This window comes from Emydura macquarii, unplaced genomic scaffold (genome assembly GCF_026122565.2).
Source record: "Emydura macquarii macquarii isolate MOO-44397 ecotype Brisbane River unplaced genomic scaffold, CSIRO-AGI_Emac_v2 contig_71, whole genome shotgun sequence".
Taxonomy (NCBI): Eukaryota; Metazoa; Chordata; order Testudines; family Chelidae; genus Emydura; species Emydura macquarii.
The window spans coordinates 5,237,786-5,263,538 of record NW_027130208.1 but is presented as its reverse complement, the minus strand read 5'-3'; the positions used below and the strand labels follow the sequence as shown (position 1 = coordinate 5,263,538).

Here is a 25,753-nt window from a genome sequence, read left to right as displayed (position 1 = left end):
CACTGCTGTAATACAAGTCATAGTGGCAACTGACCCGGTCTCGGATGAAATCATGAACAGAGACATACTCAGCAAGGCACGTCTATGGTCCTGCCCCTTTTTTACAGGGACATTGTTTGTGTGGCTCACATCAAGTAGGCCCATCCCCCTCGCCTCTGACTGGCAGCTCAAGACCACGGTTCTGCTCAGTTTCTTTCCATCTTTTTACCCTGAGGCAGCTCAACACCCTTTGCTCCATTCCCAGGGTGCTCAGCACCCATAGCCAGCCTCCCCTGTTACCTGCGTCCGGGAGGAGGCAGCCTGCCCCACTGGGCATGTCTTAACTCTGGGTCAAAGCCGAGCAGCCGCACTGCACAGCCATACTCCAGTTACTGTGTCCTTGCTGTTGCTATGCTCCCCCCCGTGTGTCGCTAGGACCACGGGGGACGGGGGGGGCACAGCTGAGGGTTCTTTGCTCTGCAGTAAGCTGAGCTGCTCTATGCTTCTTTCCCAGTGAATGGCGGGAGAAACTGTCCTTCTGGGCACAGGAGGGGGGAATTGTGGGAAGGCAGTGGAGGACTAGCAGCACTTCAGAGACGATTGGGGAGGGAGTGGAGTAATGTCCTTTACTGGCCCAACTTCTGTTGATGAGGCACAGGCTTTCGAGCTACACCCAGCTCCTCTTCTATTTCACCAACAGAAGTTGGTCCAGTGCGAGAGAGGACCTCGCCCACCCGGTCTCTCTAATATCCTGGGCCCAACACAGCTCTCAGCACTTCAGCCTGCATCCTCACTGCAACGTGGGCAGGTTTCCAGCCCAAGTGAAAGCAACACCCAGGTTTCAGCTTGTAGCGCCTTCTGGGCCAGCTCGCCTGGGCTGAAAGCACCACTAACTTCAGGGTGTGTAGAGAAGTGGGGGTGCTGGGGTCAATGCCCAAGTTAGCACTGCAGTGATGACATCCCCTTTCTTACTTCCGTTTGTCCTGAGCTTTATCTCAGACTGACACAATGCTCCAAAAAATATATGGTCACTCACAGCCATGGTGGTCTCCTACAATCATAGGGGAAACCGAGGAAATTGACATGGTGACTGTAACAGGCGGGAAGTGCTCGCCTGACGCACCCCGCAGGGTTAGCAGGTGTTGCTGACTCACTGATTGAGCAGACCGAGGTGATGCCTCAGGCTGGGACTCCAGGTTATGCTGCTTTGGGATTCCCTTTTTGTGTTCATACACAAGCCCCGGTGGGGTGACTTTTCAGGCCTCCAGGCGTGTGCAGTTCAGTCTGGGCTAGGGTGAGCCTCCGCCCGCTTGCATGATCCACTTTCCTTAAAAGCCAAGAGAGAACACACACGAATAGTGGAAAGTCAAGTGAGCCCCGTAGCCTGAAGTTATTTCAGAATGGTTCGGTCTCTTTTCTAGTCTGAGGGTTTATTTTAACTTGTTTGTACATGTACAATCAATTAACTGCGGGTACATCCAGATGCATGTCAGAGAGGCAATTTACAGAAAGAGGAGCAAATGAGGCCAGGACGCGCGGCCGAGGCAATTCAGTGCAAGGAGAAACCCCCCAGTTCAGCTATTCTGGTAAAGGTCTGCATTCTGCCAGCACGCTGTGCTAGTCAGCAATGAAAACGAATCACAGAAAGGGTTGGTGTCTTCTCAAATTGAACCGGGAACTTTATTAGGAGAACAACCTTATCCCTAAAGCCATTTTTTTCTTAGCTTCACTGTAGACCTGCCTAGCACATTTCCCAGCCCCAGCTGGCTTGGGTGACAGATTTAAAGAGACATAGCATGCATATATCCTTGCATGGGACAATTTGCTTATGTTGGTTTTCACATTCTTTATGTAAAGTCGGGTGACTTTTGCTCCCAGTTCACAGAGAGTAAAGTAGTTTAAAAGCCCTAGAGAGATCATAAGGAACTTGGTTCTCATTTGATCAGAAGCCTTTAAATCTCACAGTATCTTTCCCCTTCCTGAAAACAGGGGGGAAATTAAAGGGACCACGTCCATTTAAATTTGGAGCTCCCTTTAAACTAGATTTTAATATAAAACTTAAGACCAAGGAGAAATATGTTGAGTTAAAAAAATGAGAAATAATCACTGTAATGCTTAACCCTGCAGAAAGTGCAACTAGCTATAAACAAGCCTGGGACACAGGAGCTTAATTGTCCCAGCTCAGAGAAAAGCACCAGAAAACAGCAGCGAAAGTGAGAAGTTCGCTGAATGTTTGAAACTCTGGTGCTCGCAATAAGCCAAAGGGAGGGAATGGTTTATAGGGTTTGCGATGTTTATAAGGGAGGGTGGGCGACTCTCTCTTTAAAAGAAGGGAAAACAGCAACCTGCGAGCGAGCGATGACTGCCATTCCCCCTCTCCTTCTAATGCATTGGAGGCAGGGTCCCTTTTTCAGATGAACAGCTAATGCCCGGAGGAATGCACCCAGCCAAGCCCAGCAGAGCTGCCAATGTTGTCAGGCACCCGCCGGAGGAAGAGCAAACACAAGTCCAGAGACAGGGCGATTTTCCCGCTCCGGCAAAGCTTTAAGTTGAGAAGAAAGAAAGAAAGAAACGAAGGGGAGCGTGGGGCCGGGAGGGAGGGAGGGAGGGAAAGTGCGTCCCAGGAAACACAGTGCGGGGCTGGAGAACCGAGTCCCCGGAGTGCGTCTGCCGGCGGCGGGGGAGTTGATTGCACATTTCTCTGCCTCCTTCCTCCGGCCGGGCGGGGGCCGGGGGTCCTGGCCTCGGTACTGAAGCTGCAAGAGCCAAGCCCGGAGTGGCCTGGGCAGCGAAGAAAGTGGGGCGGGGCTTTTCTGCTGTTTGATCTGCCGGAGACCCGCCTCCCCCCCCCCCCCCCCCCCCCCTGCTCCTGAATTGGTTCCCAGGAACTCGGAGGGCACCAGCTAAAAAGGGGGGGCCGCGGAAAGGGGGTGGGGGGGAGAGGGGAAAAAAGCAGCCCAGCCCCAGCGCAGCCGGCTCTGCCCTGCTCCTGCCCGAGCCCCGCCGGCTGCACTATGCGGGGGTCCCCGATGCTGCTGCCCCGGGACCGGCTCTTCCTCCTCCTCCTGCTGCTGCTGCTGCCGCCGCTGCTGCCCCTCGCCGTGCGCGCAGAGCCGAGCCCCGCGGAGGAGAGCGGCTCCCAGGCGGACTAAGGCGGCGGCGGCGCGGGGGGGGACGGAAGGAGCCCGGCGCTGGCTGAAGTTCCCCGAGCGGCAGCGGCAGCGGCAGCGGGGGGATCGGAAGCGGGACGGCGGCGGCGGCTCTCGGCCCAGGGGCCGCGCTCTGCACCATGCCGCTGGCGCTCCGGGCGCTGGCACTGGTCGGCGCGCTGCTCCTGCTGCTCGGCGCCGGCCCGGCCACCCCCAGCCCCGGTAAGGAGATGCTCGGGGCCCCGTCTCCAGCCGCTTCCCCCGCCGCTCTGGGTCCCGGTTAGACATGGGGGGGGGGGGTGCAGGCTCGCTTCCCTGGCACCCGCCCCCCCCCCAGTGCACGGCGCTGCGGGCTCGCTCCCCCGCACCTCTTTGCCCGGCCTGTGTGTGTGTGTCTGTGTGTAAACGGGGGAAGCGAAGCGGCTCGATCCGGAGCTTATTCTTGCAATCTTGCTGGAGCTCACCCCAGCCTGAGTTTAGGGGGGGACCCACCCCACCCCCCCGCGTGCCCTGGGGCCGGGCTGCAGGCTCCGGGCTCTCCGCGGTCCTGCTGGTTTATGTCCGAGCCAAGGACTCTGCCTAGGCGGTGTTTGTCCAGCGCCGAGCTGCAGGGGAGTCCGGCTCTGGGCTCGGCCTCTGCCAATAACATCCCCCGTCCCTCGCTGGTGCAGGCAGCCTAGTGGAGCGCTGGTTTGTCCTGTGTGTGTGTAGGGCTCCCAAATGCGAGCCCTGGCTAGATACAGCCCCAGACAGCCAGGCCTGAGATCCTCCTCTGAGGTCTGGGGGGGGGGGATGGAAAAAAAGATCTCTCTGGCCAGAAATGGGGAGCATGTTCTCGCCTAAACTCCCAGGAGCCATGGCTGACAGGGCATGTGTCTGTTACTCTTTGCAGCTCAACTGTTGGCAAGGCTGGGCGAGTACGAGATAGTCACTCCCACCCGGGTGACTGAAGCCGGAGACCCCTTCCCCACCAACGCACACTTCAAACGAAAGAGACGGAGTATTGATGCCGACACTGGCCCCGGGGCCACCCACGCCGCCTTCCCCGCCTCGGCCAGGGCGCACTACAGGCTCCGCGCCTTCGGCCAGCAGTTTCTATTTAACCTCACGGCCAACTCTGGATTTATTGCGCCGCTTTTCACGGTCAGCCTCCTGGGCGCACCTGGGGCCAACCGAAGCAAGTTGTATACAGAGGAGGAGGGTGACGTTAAGCACTGTTTTTACAGAGGACACGTCAACACCAAGGCCCAGCATACTGCGGTAATAAGCCTGTGTTCAGGGATGGTAAGTGACTTCCCCTCTTCCTTGGCTGGGCCTGGGGTCTGAGCTTTGGGACCGATGGGACCTTCAGTCCTCGTCTGCCGGGGGTTTAGATTCACACGCGACACCTCGCCCAGGCGTTCTCGTTCACGCCCGTAAGAAGGTGCCCTCGGTCTGCGTACAATCCGGTTGCAATCCGATCCAGGCGCCCGGCGTTGCCGCAGAACTGCTCTCCCTCGTGAAGTCCTGGGGGTGGCGGATCCCGGGAAGCTCGGGGATTGCGAAGGAGCCTCGTCAGGGGCTCTCCATTCACGGGGTCTGAGTGCAGTGGTGCAAAGCGGCAGTGCAGGTAACGGAAGGGCCCGGAGTTACTGCGTGTCCACCCTGTGCCATGTGCAGCCAGCTCTCCTGGGGCTGCCAGGCCCAGAGGAGGAGGAAAGAAGGCCCCGTTTTCTCTGACGGTCACTAGGGGGCAGGTACTCTTTCACAAGCCGGTGTCCTGAGCTGAGCAGGGGAATCAAGAAGGCGGGGTCACCCCCAGGCGCTTGGGGAGGGAGCTGTTCACACAGCCCAGGCTGGTGCCCACTGACTGCAAGCCGGAGCGTTTAAGGTGGAGAAAGGCAAACAGGATGGGGGTGGGGGGGGACCGTCTCTGTCCCCCCAGCCACCACAGCTTGAGTTAAACCCCTGCCACTCTGCGTCCAGACCAGGTCCCTCTAGCCCTGGGGACTCTGTTACCTTACAGACGAGTGGGCCTGGCTCCTGATGGCTTTCATGGGTTGCCAGGGCCTGGCCTTTAACTTTGCAACTATGCCCAGCTTTGCACTCCGCGTCTTGGACCCTGAAACCACTAGGGCCGGGGGAGGCGGGGAAGGGGCTGGATCAGGGATGCAGCACCTCCAAAGCCCCAAGCAGAGAAGCTGAGCATGCACGTGTTTGTGTGTGTGTGTTTGTGTGTGTGTGTGGGGGGGGGTCTCCAAACTTTCACCGCTTGCTGCACGTGAGACAAACCCGCTCAGCCCCCCAGGCCTGGCTAAACTGAGCCCCTGCTCCCCCCCCCCCCCAGTGGAGGAGGCGGCCAGTCTTGCACGCTCTACCCCCACGTTCCGTGGGGGAGAAAAGAGAAACCCCCCACCTAGTGCAGCCCGCCTCCCCCTGCAACCCTTTGCCTGCAAGTCCCTTGCTCCCTCCCTGCAGCCCCCCCGGTTTGCTGTGCTGAGCTGGTGGGCAGGGGTGAAGGAAGGAGCTGGGGGCCGGTGACTGAGCTGCAGGACCGGGCCTGGGGGTGCTGGCACCCGCTCCCCAGATGGTTGGGGGGGCAGGGGAGGGGAGGATTCAGATCCCAACCCCGCATCCCCACCAGTCAGGCGTGCCGCCTTAAGAGCTCTCCCTGCCTTCCCAGGGCGCTGAAGGAGGTGCCAGGCACTCTGCCAGCCCCAAGCAGGTCTGCTGGGGATTTAAGGAGGCCGGAGGAGATGTCAAGACGCCTTCTCCATCCTCCCAGCTCCAGCTTGGGGCGGGGGAAGAAGAGGCGCTGGGGGAGACGGAGCCAACACAAACAGCTGTGCAGGAAGCTTGCAGGGCGGGGAGGAGGGTTTGTCTGGCTGCTTCCCTGCCCTCCCCAGGACGGGCCGGAGCTGGGTCTGCTTCCCTGGGAGGGGAGCTGAGGGAGGTGGGCTTAGCCGGGGTGCAGGTGGCTCGGGGCGCAGACTTCCAGGGCGGCGCATGGGTTCTAGGCATGGTGCCCTCAGCCAGGCGGGGACCCCTGGCCAAAGCTGATCCTGATGCACCCCTGCCGGCGGGTGACCCGGCCAGCTCCAGACTCCCGGAGTGGTACAAGACTGTCCCAGCCAGGGACCCGAGTCTAGAAAGTGCGGGAGGCGTCTGGCCAAGGCGGGAGTTAGTCCAGAGCCCCGGGCCACTGTGCTGATATCCTACCTCTTCTGGGCAGCTCCACCAAGAGCCCGCCTCCTGCAATAGCTGCCGGTTACAGCTGCTCCCCAGGGAGAAGGAGGTACAGCTGCCGCCTGCCCCTTTTCAGACATGGGCCTGTGGCCACTAGCATACATGGCCCTGGATTTGCAGGGTGGGGCGCTTTGCACAAGCCCAGGGCTCATGTGTGCTGGTGCAGTTGTTGCTCAGAACTGGGATTGTGCTCAGTCTTGGCAGGGGGTTAGACTCACTAGATGACCCTGGCGGGTTCCTTCTAACCCTATGGTTCTTTGATTTGACCTTTCTATCTTAGAGTGGCTATGGGATACTTTTGCCCGGGAGTGGATTTCTTTCCCCATGGCCTGCTACATAGTCATGTAGGGCTAGAAGCTCTCGTAAGCAGCAGCTTCACCCGGTGAACTCTTTTCCCTGTCTAAGCCATCGGATGCCCTGCTCAGCTTGTCTCTGCTTAGGGTTGCTCCTGGCGTATCTTATGTATGAGAAACAAAGAAGGCAGAACATAACAGGGCCCAGCTCTGCCCTTAGATGTGCTCCAGCATCTCCCATTAAGATCAGGAGTAATTTTGCCAACATATAGGAAGAACTGGGTCTGATATGGGCTGACTTCTCCTGTTGAATAGTAACTTACTCCACGAATAATCCTCCTGATTTTAATGGGGCTACTCACAGAATAAAGTGCTACTCCACATAGCAGAATCAAGCCCAGAGCTTTCAGCAGCTGCATATGTGGGGGTTGCTCGCAAAGGTGAATATTGTTAGGAAGGCAAAATGCCCTAGAAACTGCTGCATGGCGAATGTGACCACGTCTGTTTCATACGGTAATTATGTAGTCCTAGTCTCTTGCGTATTTTCTACTTGAAGCTGACTACCCATCTCTCTCTTCGCTCTCAGCTAGGCACATTCAGGTCTCACGATGGGGACTATTTTGTAGAGCCGCTGCTGTCGTCTGACGAACAAGAGTATGAAGAAGAGCACAATAAGCCACATGTGGTCTACAGACACAGTGCATCTCGAAAAGATTCGCCAAGGGAAAGGCACACTTGTGATACTTCAGGTATTCGTTTGACTATTCCCCATATGTTCCCTTGCATGGCTCTGCCGTTCTGAATGCTAAGCCATTTCCCATGACATGTGAGAGGACACTGGAATTGTTTGGGCTAGAAATAATGGTGGGCGTGCAGCGGTTGTGAACTTCTGGGCGTGGTGCTCTCTGCTTTGGGGATAGTCTGATGCTATTGTTCAGGTGAGGATACGTCTCGTCTTTGACGTCTAACATTCCTGTGAAGAAGATCAACCCGAGGCAAAATTCTACCACTTCCATCTCCACCCTTGATTTCAGTCACATGAGGGAAGGTAGTCATCGCAGTGCTCCTTTGCTTTAACAGCTGCTGCGTCTGTAAACCTGACTTCTCTGCCCTTCTAACCATCAGCCAAAAAGACACAATTTCTGTTACACCTCAACTGCAACTCACCTGTGCCTTCAGCGTCCATCATCTTCATTGCTATATTTCCATCCAGCGTGGTCTTTCTAGGCCCTGTCTCGCCTTATCTGAATTGGTCCAAAATGCAATGCCTTGTCTCTTCTACCAACCGTTCCTCTTCCTTGGTGGAGGATACTTTCCCTCTCACTGATTAACTTACTTCTTGGGTTTTCTGTTTGCTTCTCGTGTTTGGGCTCTACTCCTTGGTGTACTAAATGCTTCTTGTGTGGTATATTGCAGTCTGAACACCGTGGGCATGAATCTGCCAAGCTTACTCAGGCTGAGTGGTACGGTTACTCTTCAAGTTGGTGGGGTTACTCACGGAGTAAAGGTACTACTTGATGTGAGTAAGAGCGTCAGAATCTGGTGGCTTGTGTGCATTAGCATGCACGCAGTGAAATCTGCTTTGGACTGTTTTGTGTATTGTAGATTGAAGAATGTAGATTGCATTTTACACTTCTGGCTCATTGAGGAAGGGGCATATAGGCAGTGGTTTTGCCATTCAAACGTAAGTCTGTATAGTCAGAGCTGGTATGGTGACAGAGTGATTCAAGGAGATGTTCCAAGGCACCGGTCGAAGGTCAAGGTAGATTTATTGGTAATGGAGATGTCCCGGTACTCACACGTGTACACGCGTTGGGAGGATAATGGTACATCTCACAAGGCTTTTATTATTTGTTCTTCCAAGGGTTGCTGCTGGACTATGCCACTCTGGTTTCTCTCTTCCAGCTGTTTCTGCTCCCTTCTTTGAGATCAGATCCAGGAGACTCAGAACAGTTGGAAAGAAACATGGAATCTGGCACAATTCATCAGTAACCCTTGGAAGAACGGACCAGCAGATCATGGAACCCATTGAATCAAAGGTAGTTGGAAAGGCCCTGAAAATAATTTAGCGACTTTCCCTTCTTCAGAGTGATCATAAATTGTTCAGCCCTCTGACACGTCGAATATTTTCAGGTTAGCTGTTTGTGCTACACTGGCTTTCGCAAGAAGTCACCCCATTGTATTATTCGGCTTAGTTGTCCATGTCTTTTTCTGTCCTCTGCCAATCTACTCTGCTTCCCCTTTCCCTTTGCTGCTTTGTTCCTTATTGCACCACACAGTGTGGAAAAAGACGTCCCAATAAGTTAAAGCCCTGTCCAAATAATAAGGTTCCAAGGATCCAAAAGAGGCAGCATGGTTCTTCCCCTTTTCCCCCACTTCTGTTTGAACAATGTTAAGTGAATCTTGTGCTGGTGACAGGCGCTGGGTTGTTAGCTCTGGACATTGAAGTAGCAGAGCAAGTAGAGCGTGGTCAGTGGCCATGAGCACTTCCCTCCACTGGCTCGCCATTGATCTTCCACCCTCACCATTTCCAGTGGTCAGAGCATAGCTCAAGCCCCTAGCAACATTTCTCACGTTCTATCTTGAGGAGTCGGTTTGGAGCCACCTTTGGGCAGATTGCCACGTTCACACCAGCCAGAGAAAAAGGAAATGATCTCATTAGAATTTATGACCTCAGTTGCATTGTACCTGGGTTCTGTAGATTACATTAAATTTATACCGTTGCTGTAGCAAACATGTGAAAAGCCCATTTGTACGGGCGCGTTAATGTGAAAAACGGAAATCCACCAAAAGAGGAAATTCAACTCCAGGAAAGACTTAGACCCCAAACCTGCAATGAAGTTTGCGTGGTCAGATCCCATTGCAGGATTGGGGCTTTATTCAATATATCTCGCTTAGATGCTGTTCAACAGAGAAATGATTTCTATACAGCATAATGTTTTCCAAGTGTGTTCTTAGCATAATGAAGTAGTTGTAGACATCCTACAGTGTCCAGGAAAAAGTTTTTCTTCCCCGAGCTATGATTGTTGGATAAAGTAGGCTCTTACATTTCATCACCAGGAAGCATTTATCATTATTTCTACTTGATCAGGTCATTGGCAATGCAGGCATATTTGTTTTTTGGGTCTGTTAAATTTTAATGAGCAGTTTCTAATAGCTGTGTTTTGTGCTTTTTTAGATATAATGGAACATGGGCAACTGCTCCTCAGATGCTTTGAAAAATAAGTGATTCTCTTATGCATGTCAATGGATTTAGAATGCAGGTTGTGCCAGGCATGTAAGCTTCTTACAATGTAACAGATGGCTTTCCTGACCAATCCCATAGCTCTTCTGGACTAATAAGGTGTGTTATAATAAACCATGGCCAAGGTTTTACTGTTGTTCAGTATATCAGGCTATTGTGGTTATGGTGAGGTCATGAGGTATAATGCTGTTAATAGCAGCTTCTCCTGTTCTTTCACTGTCGTCCTGTCCCATACACATCTCTCTGGGCTTTACTCTTGCCAGAGTAGTTTGAGAAAAGGAGGATTGTGTCCCCTCACTAACCATTCCCTTTCTTTGGCCATCATGATAGAGTCACAGAGTTTAAGGCAATCCAGTGATCTCCGCTGTATCACGGGCCACCAACACCTTCCAGCACCCGCATACTAAACCCCAAAACCAAAATGAGACCAAAGTATCACAGCCCACAGGAGACTAGACTATACTGAGCTACAGGCCCAAGGCACCCAAGGTATTGGGGAAATGATTAGAAGAGAGAGAGCCAGATAATCTTGACAAGTGACCCCTCCAACACACTGCAGGGGAAGGCAAAAAAAAAAAAAACCCTCAAAGCCACTGCCAATCTGACCTGTAGAAAAATGCCTTCCTGACCCTACATACAGTGATCAGTTAGACCCTGAGCATGTGAGCAAGAGCCAGCCAGCCATGCACCTGAGAGGGCATGCTCGGTTCCCCCTCAGAGTCCTGTCCCATCCCGCCCAATGTGCCATCTCCAGCCGGGGCTGTCCCTGTTGCTTCAGAGGAAAGAGATAAGAAACCCTCCCAGAATACGCTAAGGGAAAGTATTCCTGCCTGACCGCTGCTGGTGGTCAGCTGAAACCCTGAAGCATGAGCTTTAGGAACATAAGAAATGAATTGGAAGTGGGCCCAGGGTTTTCAAGCCCTGCCTCCAGCCATCACAAGCAACTCTGTCATACAATCACACTGGTGAATTTGTCCAGCTTTATCCTAAAATTAAATAAGTGGTTTGCCCCCACTACTCCTATTGGGATGCTGTTCCAGAACCTCACTACTCTGATGGTTAGAAACCTTCTTCTGATTTCCAGCCTGAATTTGTTCATGGCCAGTTTATAGCCATTTGTTCTTGTGCCAAGTTGTTCTTTAGCTAAAATAGCTCTTCACCCTCCCTGGTATTTACCTCCCCCCCATGTATTTACAGAAAGCAATCATAGACTCCTCTGACTTCTTTTTGCTAAACAAGCCAGGTTCTTCCAAACTCCTCTCCTGAAATAGGCCCTCCATTCCCCTGATCATTCTAGCAGCTCTTCGCTGCACCTGTTCCAGTTTACATTCATCTTTCTTGAACACGGGTGACCTGTGGAGGCCGTTCCTCAGCTGATTTATATCTGCTTGAGGATCTGGCACAATAACTAACTAGGTTCTCTTGAACACCAAGACTGGTTAGGCAGGGTGTGAAATACCATTAAGGGGAGCTGCTTAGAGATCCTCCCCGTTGCCAGCCTTGCTCTCTTTCACTGCTTCGCGCCAGCGGAGCACAAAACTCTCCCCATAGGAACGACAAATCCCATTGGATTTTAAGCAGTCCCGATTAGCAAGGTGGAGATCGAGAGCTGGGGGAAAAAATGTCATTTTAATCCAGAAAGGAAACTACTCACTGTGAAAGTGGAGAACAGAGTTTCCTAAGCTCCGTGAAGGGGAGGGTCTGAGACTGCTGGCAACAAGAATGAGACTCCATTTCGGTATTATAATCCCTAGAAAGATTGTCCAATGGGCTTGGTGATAACTGCGCTCAGCTATGTACACTCCCAGGTCCTACGGTGATTGTAGATGCATAGATTTCAAGGTCAGAGGGGACCACTAGGACCATCTAGTCTGAACTCCTGCATTATACAGCTGTGATCCCATAATTCACGCATCTCCCATAACTTCTCGTTGCACTAGAGCATATCTTTTAGAAAGACATCCAATCTTGAGTTAGTTCCAGCGATGAGTATTACTTCACAAACAGGAAACCTCTTCTACGTCTAAATAAACCACTTGGATTCATCTCTCGTTCCCTTCCATACCATTTCCATGAGTTGTGGAGGAATGTGACTTCTAACATATTCATTTTGTCCAAACACACCTGTATGTCTGTACATGTCAATCAAGCTCCTTAATTGTGTTTATATCTATAGCTTTCCTTTTCCAGCCTGTCTCCTCCACTGAAGTTTTTAATTTGATTTATTGTTTTCAGAAAGTGGGAGAAAGGAAGCCAACCCCTTACGTGGTGTAAGATTCTTTATTTCTCTCAGGTGTTTTCTTTTCATCTTTTTCTGGTTTTTGATGCTGCACCTTTCTCTCCCTCTTTCTCGTATAACTTTCCTGAGTTTTTTGAGTCTTTGTGTTCTCAGTTTCAGTGTTCTGAGTTTTTTGGGGGTCAGTTTTGGTTAATTTAGTGTTGATCTTTTGCTGCTATTATCAGTTCCATGCTCTAGCACCTGTCTGGATTTTCCCATTAGTATTCTACCTGTCTGTTGTGTTTTTTTCCTCAGGTTCTTGTTTATTATTTACTCTAAATTTGCACATTTCTTCCAGCTTTCCCTACAAACCTCTTGCAGAAGTTATATTTTGAATTTGCGGTTTCTGTTCTTTCCTCCTTTGTGTTCCAGTTGGGTTCTGAAAGCTGCCCTCTTATCATCTGACCTTTCTCTATGCTTTTTCTGTTTCCTTTCCAGCTTCACCTTTTTAAAAAAAATGTGTAGCACACTCTCCTCCTGTACACCTCATTTTTCCTTCCGTTTTTGTTTGGCATAACGGAATCAAGCTGTGGCTGAAATAGATAAGAAGTTGTTTCTCATATGTAGGAGCAAGGATCAAATGTTGTGAGTGCTGGTTACCAACCCCATTTTCATTGCTAGAACAGTAGGTCCCTTCCACTCATTTGCCTTGGAAAATAGCTGCGGTGGGTTTCGGATGGTAGCAGTAGATTTAGGGCCTCAGCAAATCATTTTGAGGCCTAGTCCTGTAATGACATTTGTTAAAGCAGAAGCATCCACCACCAGGGCTAGTGAAGCAGCAGCACTCCCTGGTTGATGCTACACTGATAAGAAGATGAGCAGAGTCCTCTCCGTCTTGAAAGAGAGCCAAAAGGCAGCCAGGAAAGGCCATCCAGCTATTCATATTATGGCGGTACGAAATTAGAGCTATTTACAGGTTTGTGCAGGACAGAGGAGGCCTGAACTGAGAGAGAATATGCAGCAGAGTCCTGCAGTGTCCTGCAGACAGGAGAGGAGAGGGAAATGCAACCTTTTCTGTTGCAACCTTTTCTGTTCAGTTTCCACAATCCTCCAAGTCTCCAAGCTCTGCTCACGCCAACGCTCCTTAGAAGCGGCTCCTGAGCTTCGAATGTTCTAGCACCTACCAAAAGCAAACACGAAAGTGTCCCAAACTTGAATTCACAAATTCTAAACGGCGTATTTCGATTTCACACTCTAAATTCCTGCTTGGTGGTTTAGTTATAGTGATTCGGCAAATAGAAATGTCACCACTTGGATAGCGAACTACCAAAGCACTCAAAAAAAAAAAAAGTTCCAAGGACGTCTGCTAAATAAAGCACTCCTCCATCTGCTTGCGGACTTTTTTTGCCAGCAGGGAAAAAGGTGAAATGCAAAGTAGCTGTGAATTATTTGCTCATCTCTTCGATAGAGAAGCAGCTTTTACTGCAATCGTGCTGGGTGTCATTATTATCTCTGAGGACACTGACATTTCCCAGGCTTCTGTCTTGCAGTTTCCAAAGGTGTAGGCTGTTGAATGTGCAGTAATTATGTTGATAAGGTGGCCAAAGTAAATAGGACAGAACCAGATCCTCTATTGGTTCCATCAGTTTACACCATAAGTGATTCTGGACTATAATCCATAGAAGTAAACTATTACTATTTAGACCTAATATTATGTGGATTCCATTTGGTCCTTTTTCCCCCTGATAAATGTGTCATTTTTTGATGACGTCAAAAGGGCCGTGGTACAAAACGTGTCTCGCCATGCAGCTGACATGCACGACACCGAAACGATCAGTAATGTGTCACCGATTCTCAGATGTGTTAATGAGGCATTTGTAATTCATTACACTTTCAGAGTAACTTTTAGCAACCTTTCCTGCTGAACACAACGCTGGAGAGTCACTGTAGCCTGAGGCCCTTTATACTATGGTTTGAGTTCCCAGAGCGCTCTTATAATTAACCCTTTGTTAATTTGAGGCCTGATCCTAGATGATGCAGAGCATCTGTAACATGCGGCACATGCTCCAGTCTATTGCATCATCCATTCTATTGTCATCTCTCTTCCTGTGATTACTAGCGGCACTCCTGTGGTATGGACAGGCGTAACTACAGCCATGGCATTCCCATTGACTTCACATTGTCCCTCCTGAGTCTGCCGGAGCCTGGATTTCTAAACTTTATGGACCAGCTGCAAATCCCTTATTTCCTCACAAGCATATAGGGAGGCTGGGGTCCCATAGGTGAAGGGCTCGGGCTGAGTGATGACTTGGTGGGGGCCTTGTCATAGGAGAGGGTGGAGGGTCTTCCTTAGTGCTGGGGAGACTGTAGATTGGGGTTTGTGCGATGGGAGCCAGGGGGTAAAGATATGTGATCGTGAAAGTTGTGTTGAACTTTAGGCGGCCTCTCCAGCTGTGGCTAGAGACCAGCTGCATTGAAAAGGCGTGTGCGAGAGAGACAATTAGCCATGCATGTCATTGAAATGACCTCTTTAAATGAAGACCTAATTCAGGATAATGAGTTTATATGTATCTTCTTGCAATCAAAATCTCTCCTTTCCCCAGGAGCCCCTACCTCCGCCTCTGTATGTCAGGCTTGCTGTCTCTTCCCACATCTTACGGGAGCCATTCCCATTGCAACCCAAAAAACCTTCCCCTTCCCACCCCTGGCACTCATTCCTCAGGAACCAGCCCCATCTCTGCTTCTGCGTTTCTAGCTTGCAGCTGTGTTGCGAGTCTCACAATATTGGCTGTGTGTCTTAAAACCCCAGCTCCTGGAGTCATGTGACTAGGTGGCAAAAGTAAACTTCTGGCTCTTGTGACTGTGAAGAAAAGCCCGGAATTGTGCCAAATAAAAAACAGACCTCTCAGGGATTCCAGTGGCTGTAGCAGGACGCAGGGCCCTTCAAATGTGGCCCAGCCGCCCCTCTATAGACAGAGAAGGAGGGACGGCCAAACCAAATCTGAGTGGCAGAGTGACCCCATGCACCAGTACAGGGTACAGCGTATGGTCGGCCCTCTCAAACGGGGGTCTGGGGCAGACAGCCAGGAATGTGGGAAATGTTCCCAGCTCCCAGCTGTGACAAGGAGCTTTGCAGGGGGTCAAAGCAGGACAGTCCAGAGAAACCTGGGGCGGTGGGGAAGCCTACAAAAAGAGTCCAACCTTCAGTATTTTTAAGCCAACCTCATGATTGTGGAGTCATCGTTTCTGGCCAGAGTGCGCCTTCGACCCCAGCCACTCTGCGTTCCCCTCATGCCTGCCAACTTCTGCCTCCAGCGGCCCCGCACTCAGGCAGGAGCTGGGCCTCTGGGAGCGTAGGTTCCCGGAGCCGAGCTACCGCTGCAGGCTGTGGTCCGGGCTGGTGAGCCGGTACCTGGCTCCTTCTCTGCTCATCCCACCTGCCACCGCCTCCTTGTGGTTCAAGGTCTCAGTGACAGCTCAGCAGAGCAGGGCCCAGGCACCCCGCACAGCAGGCAGGGGCATGAGGAGGAGGAGAAGTTCGGGAGGATGGGCCCTTCCTCACGCTCCCCGTGGAAGTCCAAAGAACCAATAGCAGGCCCAACAGAGGGGGAGGGGAGAGGGGAGTGGAATAGGAGAATGGCACGGGTACATCTCGGCTTCATTTTACTGGGTGGGTGGAGACAACTCCTGGAGGGGAGGAAGGCAGCAGAGGGAACAGCCTGCAGCTGCGTCTTGGTGCAGCTCAGCAATTTCTTCCTGCCCTTGGGCCGGCGGGCCGGGTTGGGCTGGGAGGAGGCCGCTGGGCCCCGCTCGGTCCCCCTACCGGGCAGGCACAGGGCAGCTCTCAGAAGCCAGCTGAGCTGAGCGCCCTCCCTTGGCCACTGCTGGCTCCGGGGGCAAGACTGAGCCATGACCGCCTGCCCAGGTCCAGCTCCCCCTCACACGGAGGAGGTTCAGGTAGGAGGGAGGTGACCCAGACCCAGGGATCTGGTGAGAGAGCTGACAGGGATATAGGCCCCGGGGTCTTTGAGAAGGACATGGACTTGGGGGCAGCCTTGGGGAGGGGCTATAGAGCAGATACGAGACCCTTGGAAAGGGGAATGTTTAGAAGGAGGGATGTGGTTTTTTTAGAGCTTTATTATTGGGAGGGGGATGTCAGTGAATTTGCCCTGTCTGGGGCTTTGTGGAAGGGATGGGGGACTTGTAGGAGTTGTGAAGGTCTATATGCTCCCCCCACGTCCCTTTAGCTGGCAGTTACCCCACTGCCTGCAGTGGGTGCATAAAAATTCATAGCCTGGGAAACGAGCGTGGTAGATGGGAAGGGGTACTGTTTGCAGGAGCGGTATTCAGTGTTGTTGTGCTTGGTACATTTCAAGAGGAAAACCCAGGATTCTGGGCCAGCGGGGCAACTGGCCCTAGCAACAGATGCCTGGGGGCTGGATGTTTTCTGCTGGTCAGAGTGTTGGGCTGCTTGGTCTTGCCACCCAGCCAAATGCAGAGGTGCAGAGGCTGAAAAGATCAGAGTGGGGCAGAATAAGCCACGCTCATTAACAAGGAGATGAACTTGGGCCGGGGCGTAAGTCCTGCACCCAGACAGCTCAATAAACGATGCAGTTTGATATTGCAGTTTGAAACCAGATTTTGTTCATAACTTGCGTTTTCTGTTTAAAAAAAAAAAAAAAAAAAAAAGTGAAATCGAAACAGGTTTTTTTTTCAGAATTTGCCTTTGAAATTTAGAAATTTTCTGGTTTCGTTCCTAATCGGAATGAAGACAGATTTTGACATCTCCAAATCCTCTGTGAAATGGGATTTCCGCCCCCCACCTGGCTCTAACAGTGACTGTGATCAGGATGCTGCATTGTATTGTTACAGTTTTGTCTGCGCATGCCGTCTATGTTATAGCCGTCCATTTTTAACAAATCCTTTTGCCAGTAAAAACTTGAGATCTAATTGAGCTCTATGAACGATTAGGCAAGCGCTAATTGACTTGTATTTGAACTCTTTTTGGTTTTGTGCGCATGTAGTAATCAGACAATTATCGTTTTTGTTCCATATGTATGAACATAGAATATGTTATTTTTCATTGGATTCTTGTTTGGGTTTGATTATTCTTCCCATTTCCTTTTTGTTCTTCACTCCCAGTCCTCAGTCCATAATTGCTGTCCTACTGCAGCAGCTTATAATTCTCTAAGTCCATAGTCAAGGAACTAACATCCAGTCAAGTTAACATTTATTCTGCCTTTGATTGTCAGAATATGCTACCAAGCAATACACTCACCTCCCCCCTCATTTCACGTCTCCATCTCCAGCTATCCAGCAAGCTTCCATCAGCAAAACTAAATTCTGCTCTCGATTACACTGCTGTAAATCTGGAGTAGATCTATTGACTACAGTAGAGGAACTCCAGATTTACAGAGTGGTGTAACAGAAAGGAGAATTTGCCTTGATGTCATTAAAAGGGAAATATCTGAGTTTCAAGTCTTCTGTGTGACATTTCGAGTGCCCATCTTTTAAATAAGATAGGATTTTTTTTTGTTTATTACTTTGCTTTATCCAAATACAGTAAACACCGTATTTGCTAGACTGTAAAAACAGCTACTTAGACTTGTCACCAGGCCTGTGATTTCTCAGTGGACCATGGGAGATCCAAAAGGCACCCATAAAATCTTCATACTTTTTGTCAAAAAAAGGGTGCACGTTTCTTGAAATCTGGGGTGAGTGGATGGATTAGTGTTTGAGGAAGCGAGTAGAGCATCTTCCATCTGTAGGTGACTGAGTTAGATCCCTCCTAAGACAGCAGTGGCCAATGCTTGTTTTTGTGAAATGAAATGCTGGATCTCCCTCTAATTCTGGTGGCCACATTAATTTGTATTGAAAAGAGGTGCCAGGGCTCACGCACTTCTTTAACATTCATAACTGAAGTGGCAAGCCCAGAGATGTCGGGGCTCTGAACAGCCGAGCCTGGAGGTGCGGGGCTTAGTCCTGGAACAAATTACGCACTGGCCATATCACAGAAACGACAGTCCAAAATTTGTCCCCTACTAGCAGTGTCAAAGAGGCCAAGGACTCAACTGGCGTGGAAACTGAATGGTTCCTCTCACTCCTAGTCCTGGCCCCTTGAGGTCAGGGTTGAGACACAGTGCGATATTGTAAAGTTTGTGTAACTGCTGTCCTCATTGTACCTGTGTAGTGGGCAGAGACGGGACCTTGGTTTCCTCTGTGTTCTCATTAGCACCTTTCATGAGCTTTAGCAAAAAGCCTCTCTGAAATAATTAGATGTTTTTAAAGGGAGGTAAATAAAAAAAGGACATAGGGGCTATTTAGAACACTGCTGGGTTGCTTTTAAGTTCGCTACAAGGGTCTGTACTTCTATCCTTGTATAATTGTCACTGGTAGCAACTGGAGTGACAGTTTCTACTGAGAGTTAGAACAACAGGGTTTGGTCGTGTAACCAGTACTCATAGGAAGGGTATCCCCAGCCATTTCAGTGGGACTTCTTGTGAATATGGGTAGCAAGATCAGGCCTGTATTTTGAAACCAAGCACATGTGCAAAGCCATTCTGGAAGGGCGAATTCTCTGTAGCTCTCCCTAACGACTTCAGTTCCAGGGTGTCAGGTCACAAGCTGTTTAACTGCCTTAAGGGAACTCAGTTAAATTTTGAGCAGCTTTATGAAAGTGTGCAATAATTAACTTCCTACCTATAGCTTCAGCAGCTGCTTAACTGAGTCAGAGTAGTTATAGGAACTTTATAGACCCATGACCAAATGGCAAGCCTTAAGTGCTAAAACACCTGGTTATGCATTCGAATTGCATTTGAGAATAAGCTAGTTTAAAAGCACCATTTTTTTTTGTAAAGCCGAGAGGGAATTTTAATATTGTTAGCTAAGAAGCTGCTCCCTCCCCCCCCGCACCCCCCAGCTTTCATGAACTGGAAGCTGAACTGGAATTGCTTTCATTGTCACATGCCTTATTTAATTGTGCAAAATGCTTTTTATTCCCAGGAGCAAGTCAATGTGGAAATGGGGAGGATTAGCGCTATTAGGGATAAGTGAGCACTCTTTTAATTTTTGATTTTAGCATAACAATAGTTACTACTTCAAAAGCAGTCCCTGGGTCTACTCCTGTCACCTTCCTAATGTAATCAGTCAGAGGACTCCTATAGGGTCTACTTCTCCACTGCCCTTGGGTCTGATCCAAACCCCATTAAGGTCAATGAAAAGAGTCCCATTGATTTCATTTCAATGGGCTTTGGATCATTCTTTGGGCAGTCATTTACCCCAGGCCAAACTGAGTGCAAAGTGAATGTAAAATGCTACCAAACCAGAATGGTAGCAGCATTTTACCTCTAATTTGCACCATTTTAAATGACCACGCAAGGTACAAGGCCATGCCGTTTGCTTGTGTGAATGAACTTTAAGGGATCGGGTCTTTGCATCCTTCTGTTTGCTTCATTTCTTCCTTCCTGCGGCAAGTGAAAATTAATCATTACGGTTTAGATCCATCAAGTACTTCGTGGTTGCTAAACTAACGTAATCATTAAAAACAGGCCTGGCTTAAAGAGCCAATGTTATGGAAATCGTTGGCCTAGTTCTTTGACCACGTTTAAATGGATATCAACTGTTGAAGCGGTACAAAGAATTGCTTCATTCATTCTTGAATTATTAATCTAGTGGTTGCTTGGCTTTAAATGCTGGGCACTTGAAAGTCCATCAGGGACTTGACATTTTTCTGTGAATAAACCAATGTCCTGTTATTCAGGCTCATCTAATTACTGTCATGTGTAGGTAGGTGTTTTCCAGTCATTTGTAAGACTTGAGAGATTGCCAGACAAATGTTTTGCTTCCTGTTATCTGTTGATGTATAAACATGGTAGACAAATGCAAAACATTACACCCTTCTTATAGCTCAAAATATAGGAGTTTTTCATTGCTGTCCATGTTACAAGTGTAAGCTTGCCACTGCTAAATTACATGTGCAGTGTTTGTAGCCATGTTGGTTCCTCGGTATTAGGGAGACAAGGTGGGTGAGGTAATATCTTTTACTGGACCCCACACTGTTAAACGATGGTATTCTGGGTGTTGACTGAGTTTTTCCTTTCTTCTTGATTGTAGGATGTAGACCTCTTCAACAGTAATGCAACATTTCTATCCTTTGGTGGCCATCTTAGTGGTGACAAGTTAGATATCAACAGCATTAGGTCCATATGACGTTCTCAGTCTGCATGCACAATAGCTGTTAAAGTTGATGGGAATTTTATGCATGGCTTGAGAGCAGTATATTGCTGTTAGTGGTTAATTTTTTTACAGATTAACATGCACCATTTCTGGCTGGGTTACCGTTACCTGCAAGAAAGATGGGTGAAGATAATAGCTACTTATTGTCAAAGTCCATGAGTGGTTTTAAGCCAGTTGCTGCCCTATTAGGCTGTACTTAGATTGTTAGGTCGGGTCTATGCTACAAACTTATATTAGTATAAATACATTGCCCAGGATGTGGACAACACCCCACAGCAGCATAGTTATACTGACCAAACCCTCAGTGTAGACAGCGCTATGTCAACGGAAGAGCTTTTCCCATCTCGGGGAGGTGGATTAACTGCGCCGGCAGGAGAAGCTCTCTTGTTAGCATAGTAGCATCTTCACTAAAGTGCTACAGTTGCGCTGCTGCAACTCTGTGATGACCAGGGTTGCCTACCTTGTGTTTTAGTTTTTCCTGACATGAAGATCTGAAGTTGTTTTGTTTTTTACTGACGATAAAATTTTACTGACATTACTAAAAATATTATAATACAAGAATGTCACAAAAGTGTATACTCGCGATATTCTGTGCACAGGAATTTGGAATTACGCAATTGGTTTAGCTGCAGTTAATTGATCGGTTGGGGTTTTTGGGCATGTGCGATAATAGAAAACAGGAAATTGATAAAATCATGGCCAGTGTAGTTTTATGATACAAGAAGTGATTCTGAACGACGACAATCCATGTCAAAATACAATAGGTTTTATTTCTACCCAATTTCATGGATGTTTTCATTTATTTACAGGTTTACAGACAGTGTTAAAATTGTACAGTTTTTTACTGACTGTCTGTAAATTTACAGACGGCTGGCAGCCCACGGACGACAAGCCCTCCATAACTAGACTGGAACGCTCAGTGTATAAATATGACTGTTGTCTTACAGTCATGCTGTATATACATCTGAGTTGCTCTGCACGTATAATTAATATTTTGATTTTTAAAATTGATTTAAAGATCAGACCTTTTGTGGCGGGGAAAGTATGTATTGTTGTAACAGTAATGAGAGATTAGAGAAAATCTTGTGTGTATGTTTTCGCTTTGTGCATTTGGGAGCACTTTGAGTATGTTCACTTTCCATGTTTCTGCTCTGTAGCGGTCACTTACGCCCCAGTTCTGCAGGGAGCTCTCTATGCGGGCAGGATTCCCGCACCTGCCCTGTACTCATCGTAGGACAGAGGCTTGGGCACATGTAACTTCAATGGTGCCATGTCTCTGCTTCATATTGCTGATGAGCGCCGGTGTCAAAATTCTCATTTTGTTTTTGTGGATGGTTCATGTAACAGGCAAAATACAAATATTTTAAAACAGGAAAATGTGACTAAAACCCCCAAAATTGGCTGGAGGACTTGGGGTAAGCCATTTTGAACTAATTTTGGTAATTAACTGCATTTTACATTGATGGTATCCCCTTAATGAATGATTTTCATTTAATTTTATTTTATTTCCTGCTTCTTGTGCGATATAAGAAGCACCCTAGAGGACTGGGGTTAGATTCTCAGGGGGTATAAATCACCATTTACAGAGGAGGTTCTGGACCTATACATTACATTGCCAGGATTAGTGTTCTGTCTAGCTAGGTATTCACCTGGTTCCCATTATTTGAGCATCTCATGATCTTTAATGTATTTATCCTCACAACACCTTGAGGGGTAGGAAAATTCTATTATCCCCATTTTACAGATGGGGAACTGAGACACAGAGAGATTGAGAGACTTGCTCAGGGTCACATACAGTCTTTGGCAGAGCCAGGGATTGCATGTAGGTCCCATTCTAGCACCCTAATCACTGAACCATTCTTCTTCTCACTGTCAGGTTATAGATACATAATCTACATAGGGCTGGGAGGAGGTAAGTCTAAGATTGTTTTGAATGTGATTGACGTACTAATTCTGTGCTACAGAGCAACTCTGTCTGACTTAATGTATTTGCAAGGACCATGAATTATGGGGAGAGACTACCACTGTTTTTTAGAAACCCTCTAACTGCTGAAAGATAGAAATTATAATAGGATTCATTTTTTTCTTTTTTTTTTCTTTTGTTAACTATTTATTTTGGAAAGTTTAACAAGTTTACAAATCCTTGCCTTGTGAATATCCGAAACGAAACAATTATTACAACAGTTAGCTTTCATTTAAAAATGCGTTATATATAAATATAGTCATCAGATTTTTCTATTTAACAGGGTGTTACCATATTGCAGAGTGAGCATCATTACAACACCTATGTCATTATCAGGGACTTTATTAACTTGAGTAAGATCTCTATATGCACATATTTAACAGACTAGGCATTTCTGTCAAATGTTAACATTAAAAAAAACTGAACAAATGTACTCCTTTTTTTGGTAGGTGAATATTCTTTGAGTATTAAATAAAAGGTAACCAATATATAAGTATCTATCTATTTTCCTGGGAACGCAGTGGGCGTGTTAATTTTTCCATAACCACAACCTCCCATATTTTTTTGAATCATTCTTCTATGGTTGGGCTATTTTTCTGTCTATCCATCCATATCTAATCTAATCTAATCTAATCTAATCTAATCTAATCTAATCTAATCTCACACAATAAGTACAGGTAGTGGGACTTTTAATAATTGGAGATCTTCTGCTTTCACATCGGCTCACCCTGGGTGAATTGACAACCAGATAAAACATTTAGTTATACCATATAACTAATTGTTTCAGCATCCACAATGTTCAGCACATATATAACTTCAAATAATAATAAAACCCCCCTGACAATTGCTGTAGCTGTTAGGCTCACATGGTAGCTTTGGCTCAGTGATGCGATACAACTCACAGAGATCTATGGCCTCCAATCTATGATTCCTCCATTATGGTGTTTTCCCAGTTTGAATCCTAATGACTTCTGCAAAATTTCATGAAGCTGTATTGAGATCCAACCCACAGATTCAGTCCGAGTTACCCCTGGCAGTTCTGTTTTCTTCTGGCAGAGCTGGACTGCGATCTGACGGGTGCTCTTCTGGTGCTCCTATTGAGAGAGATATGGGAGGATTAGATTTTTAATCAGTAAATGCCAATAAACGTCGATTTCACCAAACACACAAAAACTGATGACAAAATATTTTCACGGGTAATAGAAATTTACAGATAGGCAAAGCAATAAAAGTGCTGCTTGAGAAAGTATTAGTGATTGATTTAAGGCTATTTATTTTGTATATTTTGACATGTGTGTTGACAACTAGTGTGTGAACAGATATAAAGCTTTACCTTTTTGAATCTCAACCTCCACTATCAATAAATAATTGTCTGACCCACCTCCTTCCGAATAAGTTCCTGCACCTGTGAACGTTTAAAAGAGATAAAAATAAAATTAATGCTTAAAACACATAATTTTGTGCAACTGTGAAAATTTAAATTAATGAAACTAATGCCCCCCATATATATATGTATATAGAATCATAGACTATTCGGGTTGGAAGTGACCCCAGGAGGTCATCTAGTCCAGCCCCCTGCTCAAAGCAGGACCAACCCTGACTAAATCATCCCAGCCAGGACTTTGTCAAGCCACCTCTTGGATGGAGATTCCACCACCGCCCCAGGTAACCCATTCCAGTGCTTCACCACCCTCCTGGTGGAAAACTTTTTCCTAATATCCAACCTAGACCTCCCCCACTGCAACTTGAGACCATTGCTCCTTGTTCTGCCATCTACTACCACTGAGAACAGCCTAGCTCCATCCTCCCTGGAACCCTTTTCAGGTAGTTAAAGGCTGCTATCAAATCCCCTCTCATTCTTCTCTGCCGCAGACTAAATAAGCCTTGTTCCCTTAGCTTCTCCTCATAAGTCATGTGTTCCAACTTCCTAATCATTTTTGTTGCCCTCCTCTGGACTCTTTCCAAATTGTTCACATCCTTTCTGTAGTAGGGGGCCCAAAACTGGACACAGTACTCCAGACGAGACCTCACAGTGCTGACTAGAGGGGAATAATCACTTCCCTCGATCTGCTGGCAATGCTCTTAGTAATGCAGCCCAATATGCCGTTAGCCTTCTTGGCAATAAGGCTGTTGACTCATATCCAGCTTCTTGTCCACTGTAACCCCCTGGTCCTTTTCTGCAGACCTGCTGCCTAGCCAGTCGGTCCCCAGTCTGTAGCAGTGCCTGGGATTCTTCCGTCCTAAGTACAGGACTCTCTCTATATATTCACACAAATACAACTGCTGTATTTATTTATTTATTTATAAGCTTGCTACCCAGAATAACAAGAGTAAGGCAGCAAGTACCAAAATTCCCGATTCCCTTAACTATAAGTCATTGCTATACAAAAAATTACTTATTTTCCTTCTTGGAACTAGGGACTTTGCAGATACCTTGACATAGAACTGCTCCAGACCAGTAAGGTCCAGCTAACCTGTAAAATTACAGGAAACTGTACAGTGAGCCAACCCATACGCCCAGTCTGGGTTATCCCTGGTAGCACTTTCTTCTTCCTGCAGGGCTGGATTGCACTTGGCTGCTAGTTTTGTACCCTTGACAAGAGATTAGTTAACTACTAATTAGTTAAGAGCTTCCAACTTCTAACTAAGGGGTTATGCATGTACCTGCTGGAATGCCTGCCCTTAATGCAAACTTCCACAGTGACTTCAGAACAATTACAGAACATGGTTAACAACTTCCTGCACTCCCTTTAGGGTGCTGAAATAGCATCTACTCCTTTGCAGGCAGTTGAGCCTCTATACTGCCCCCTAGGCTGGGAATGTTTCTATATCAACTCACTGCAAGAAGAAACAGCAGCTGTAATTACAGTATAAAGTTTTTGGCTGCACACCAGAAAAGAAAAGGGGGTTACATATACGTATAGTTAGCCTGCTTCTTCCCTGATTACACTGCTGTAAATCAGGGATATGCCACTGCTACCTGTGAATTTATTCAAGCATGAGAGCAGAATCATGCACAGTCTGATAACACTGCTTAGTACAGGATAACTAGAGGAACACGGTTACATAGGAATGCCATACGTTTTTTCAAGCTGCTTACTCAAATAGCTGCTGTGTGTGGATTGTTAGCTGTTGTAAGCTGGTCCGTATCGAACAGATGAAGCTGGAGTTCGTATGAGTTATGTGGTGTTTGCTATACAAAAGTGTTCAGTTTTCAAATGTTGTATATTGACATGCAGGAGGCAAACTAACATTTCTCAGTTGAACAGTCACTGGGCCAGACACTCAGCGGGCCGTTGATATTTGTTAACATTTTAAAATCAGTACTTTGGAAATTATTACTAAAACATCCGAAAAGGAAACTGCACATGTAAAATAGCTAAGAAGTTCCCTATCACTGAAATCTTGTTTGCACTCTGAGCATTCCTTTGTTCTCTAATATTCTGC

General features: G+C 47.9%; 1 protein-coding gene across 8 annotated transcripts in view; it reads left to right on the top strand.

The window, feature by feature from the left end:
- Nucleotides 1-1,408: 1,408 nt before the first annotated feature.
- Nucleotides 1,409-25,753, top strand: part of ADAMTS9 (ADAM metallopeptidase with thrombospondin type 1 motif 9) — a 133,940-nt gene continuing 109,595 nt past the window's right edge. For 7 of the 8 annotated variants that reach the window (XR_010918582.1, XR_010918584.1, XM_067541751.1 and 4 more), the window contains exons 1-3: nucleotides 1,409-1,565; nucleotides 4,021-4,412; nucleotides 7,233-7,395. Coding sequence is in view for 6 of the 8 variants with exons in the window: in XM_067541751.1 (XP_067397852.1) it covers nucleotides 1,430-1,565; nucleotides 4,021-4,412; nucleotides 7,233-7,395 (691 nt within the window). In the remaining 2 variants the exon portion in view is untranslated. Of the gene's footprint in view, nucleotides 1,566-3,155; nucleotides 3,351-4,020; nucleotides 4,413-7,232; nucleotides 7,396-25,753 lie in introns of those variants that run through there. The other variant, XM_067541741.1, reaches the window with a different exon arrangement.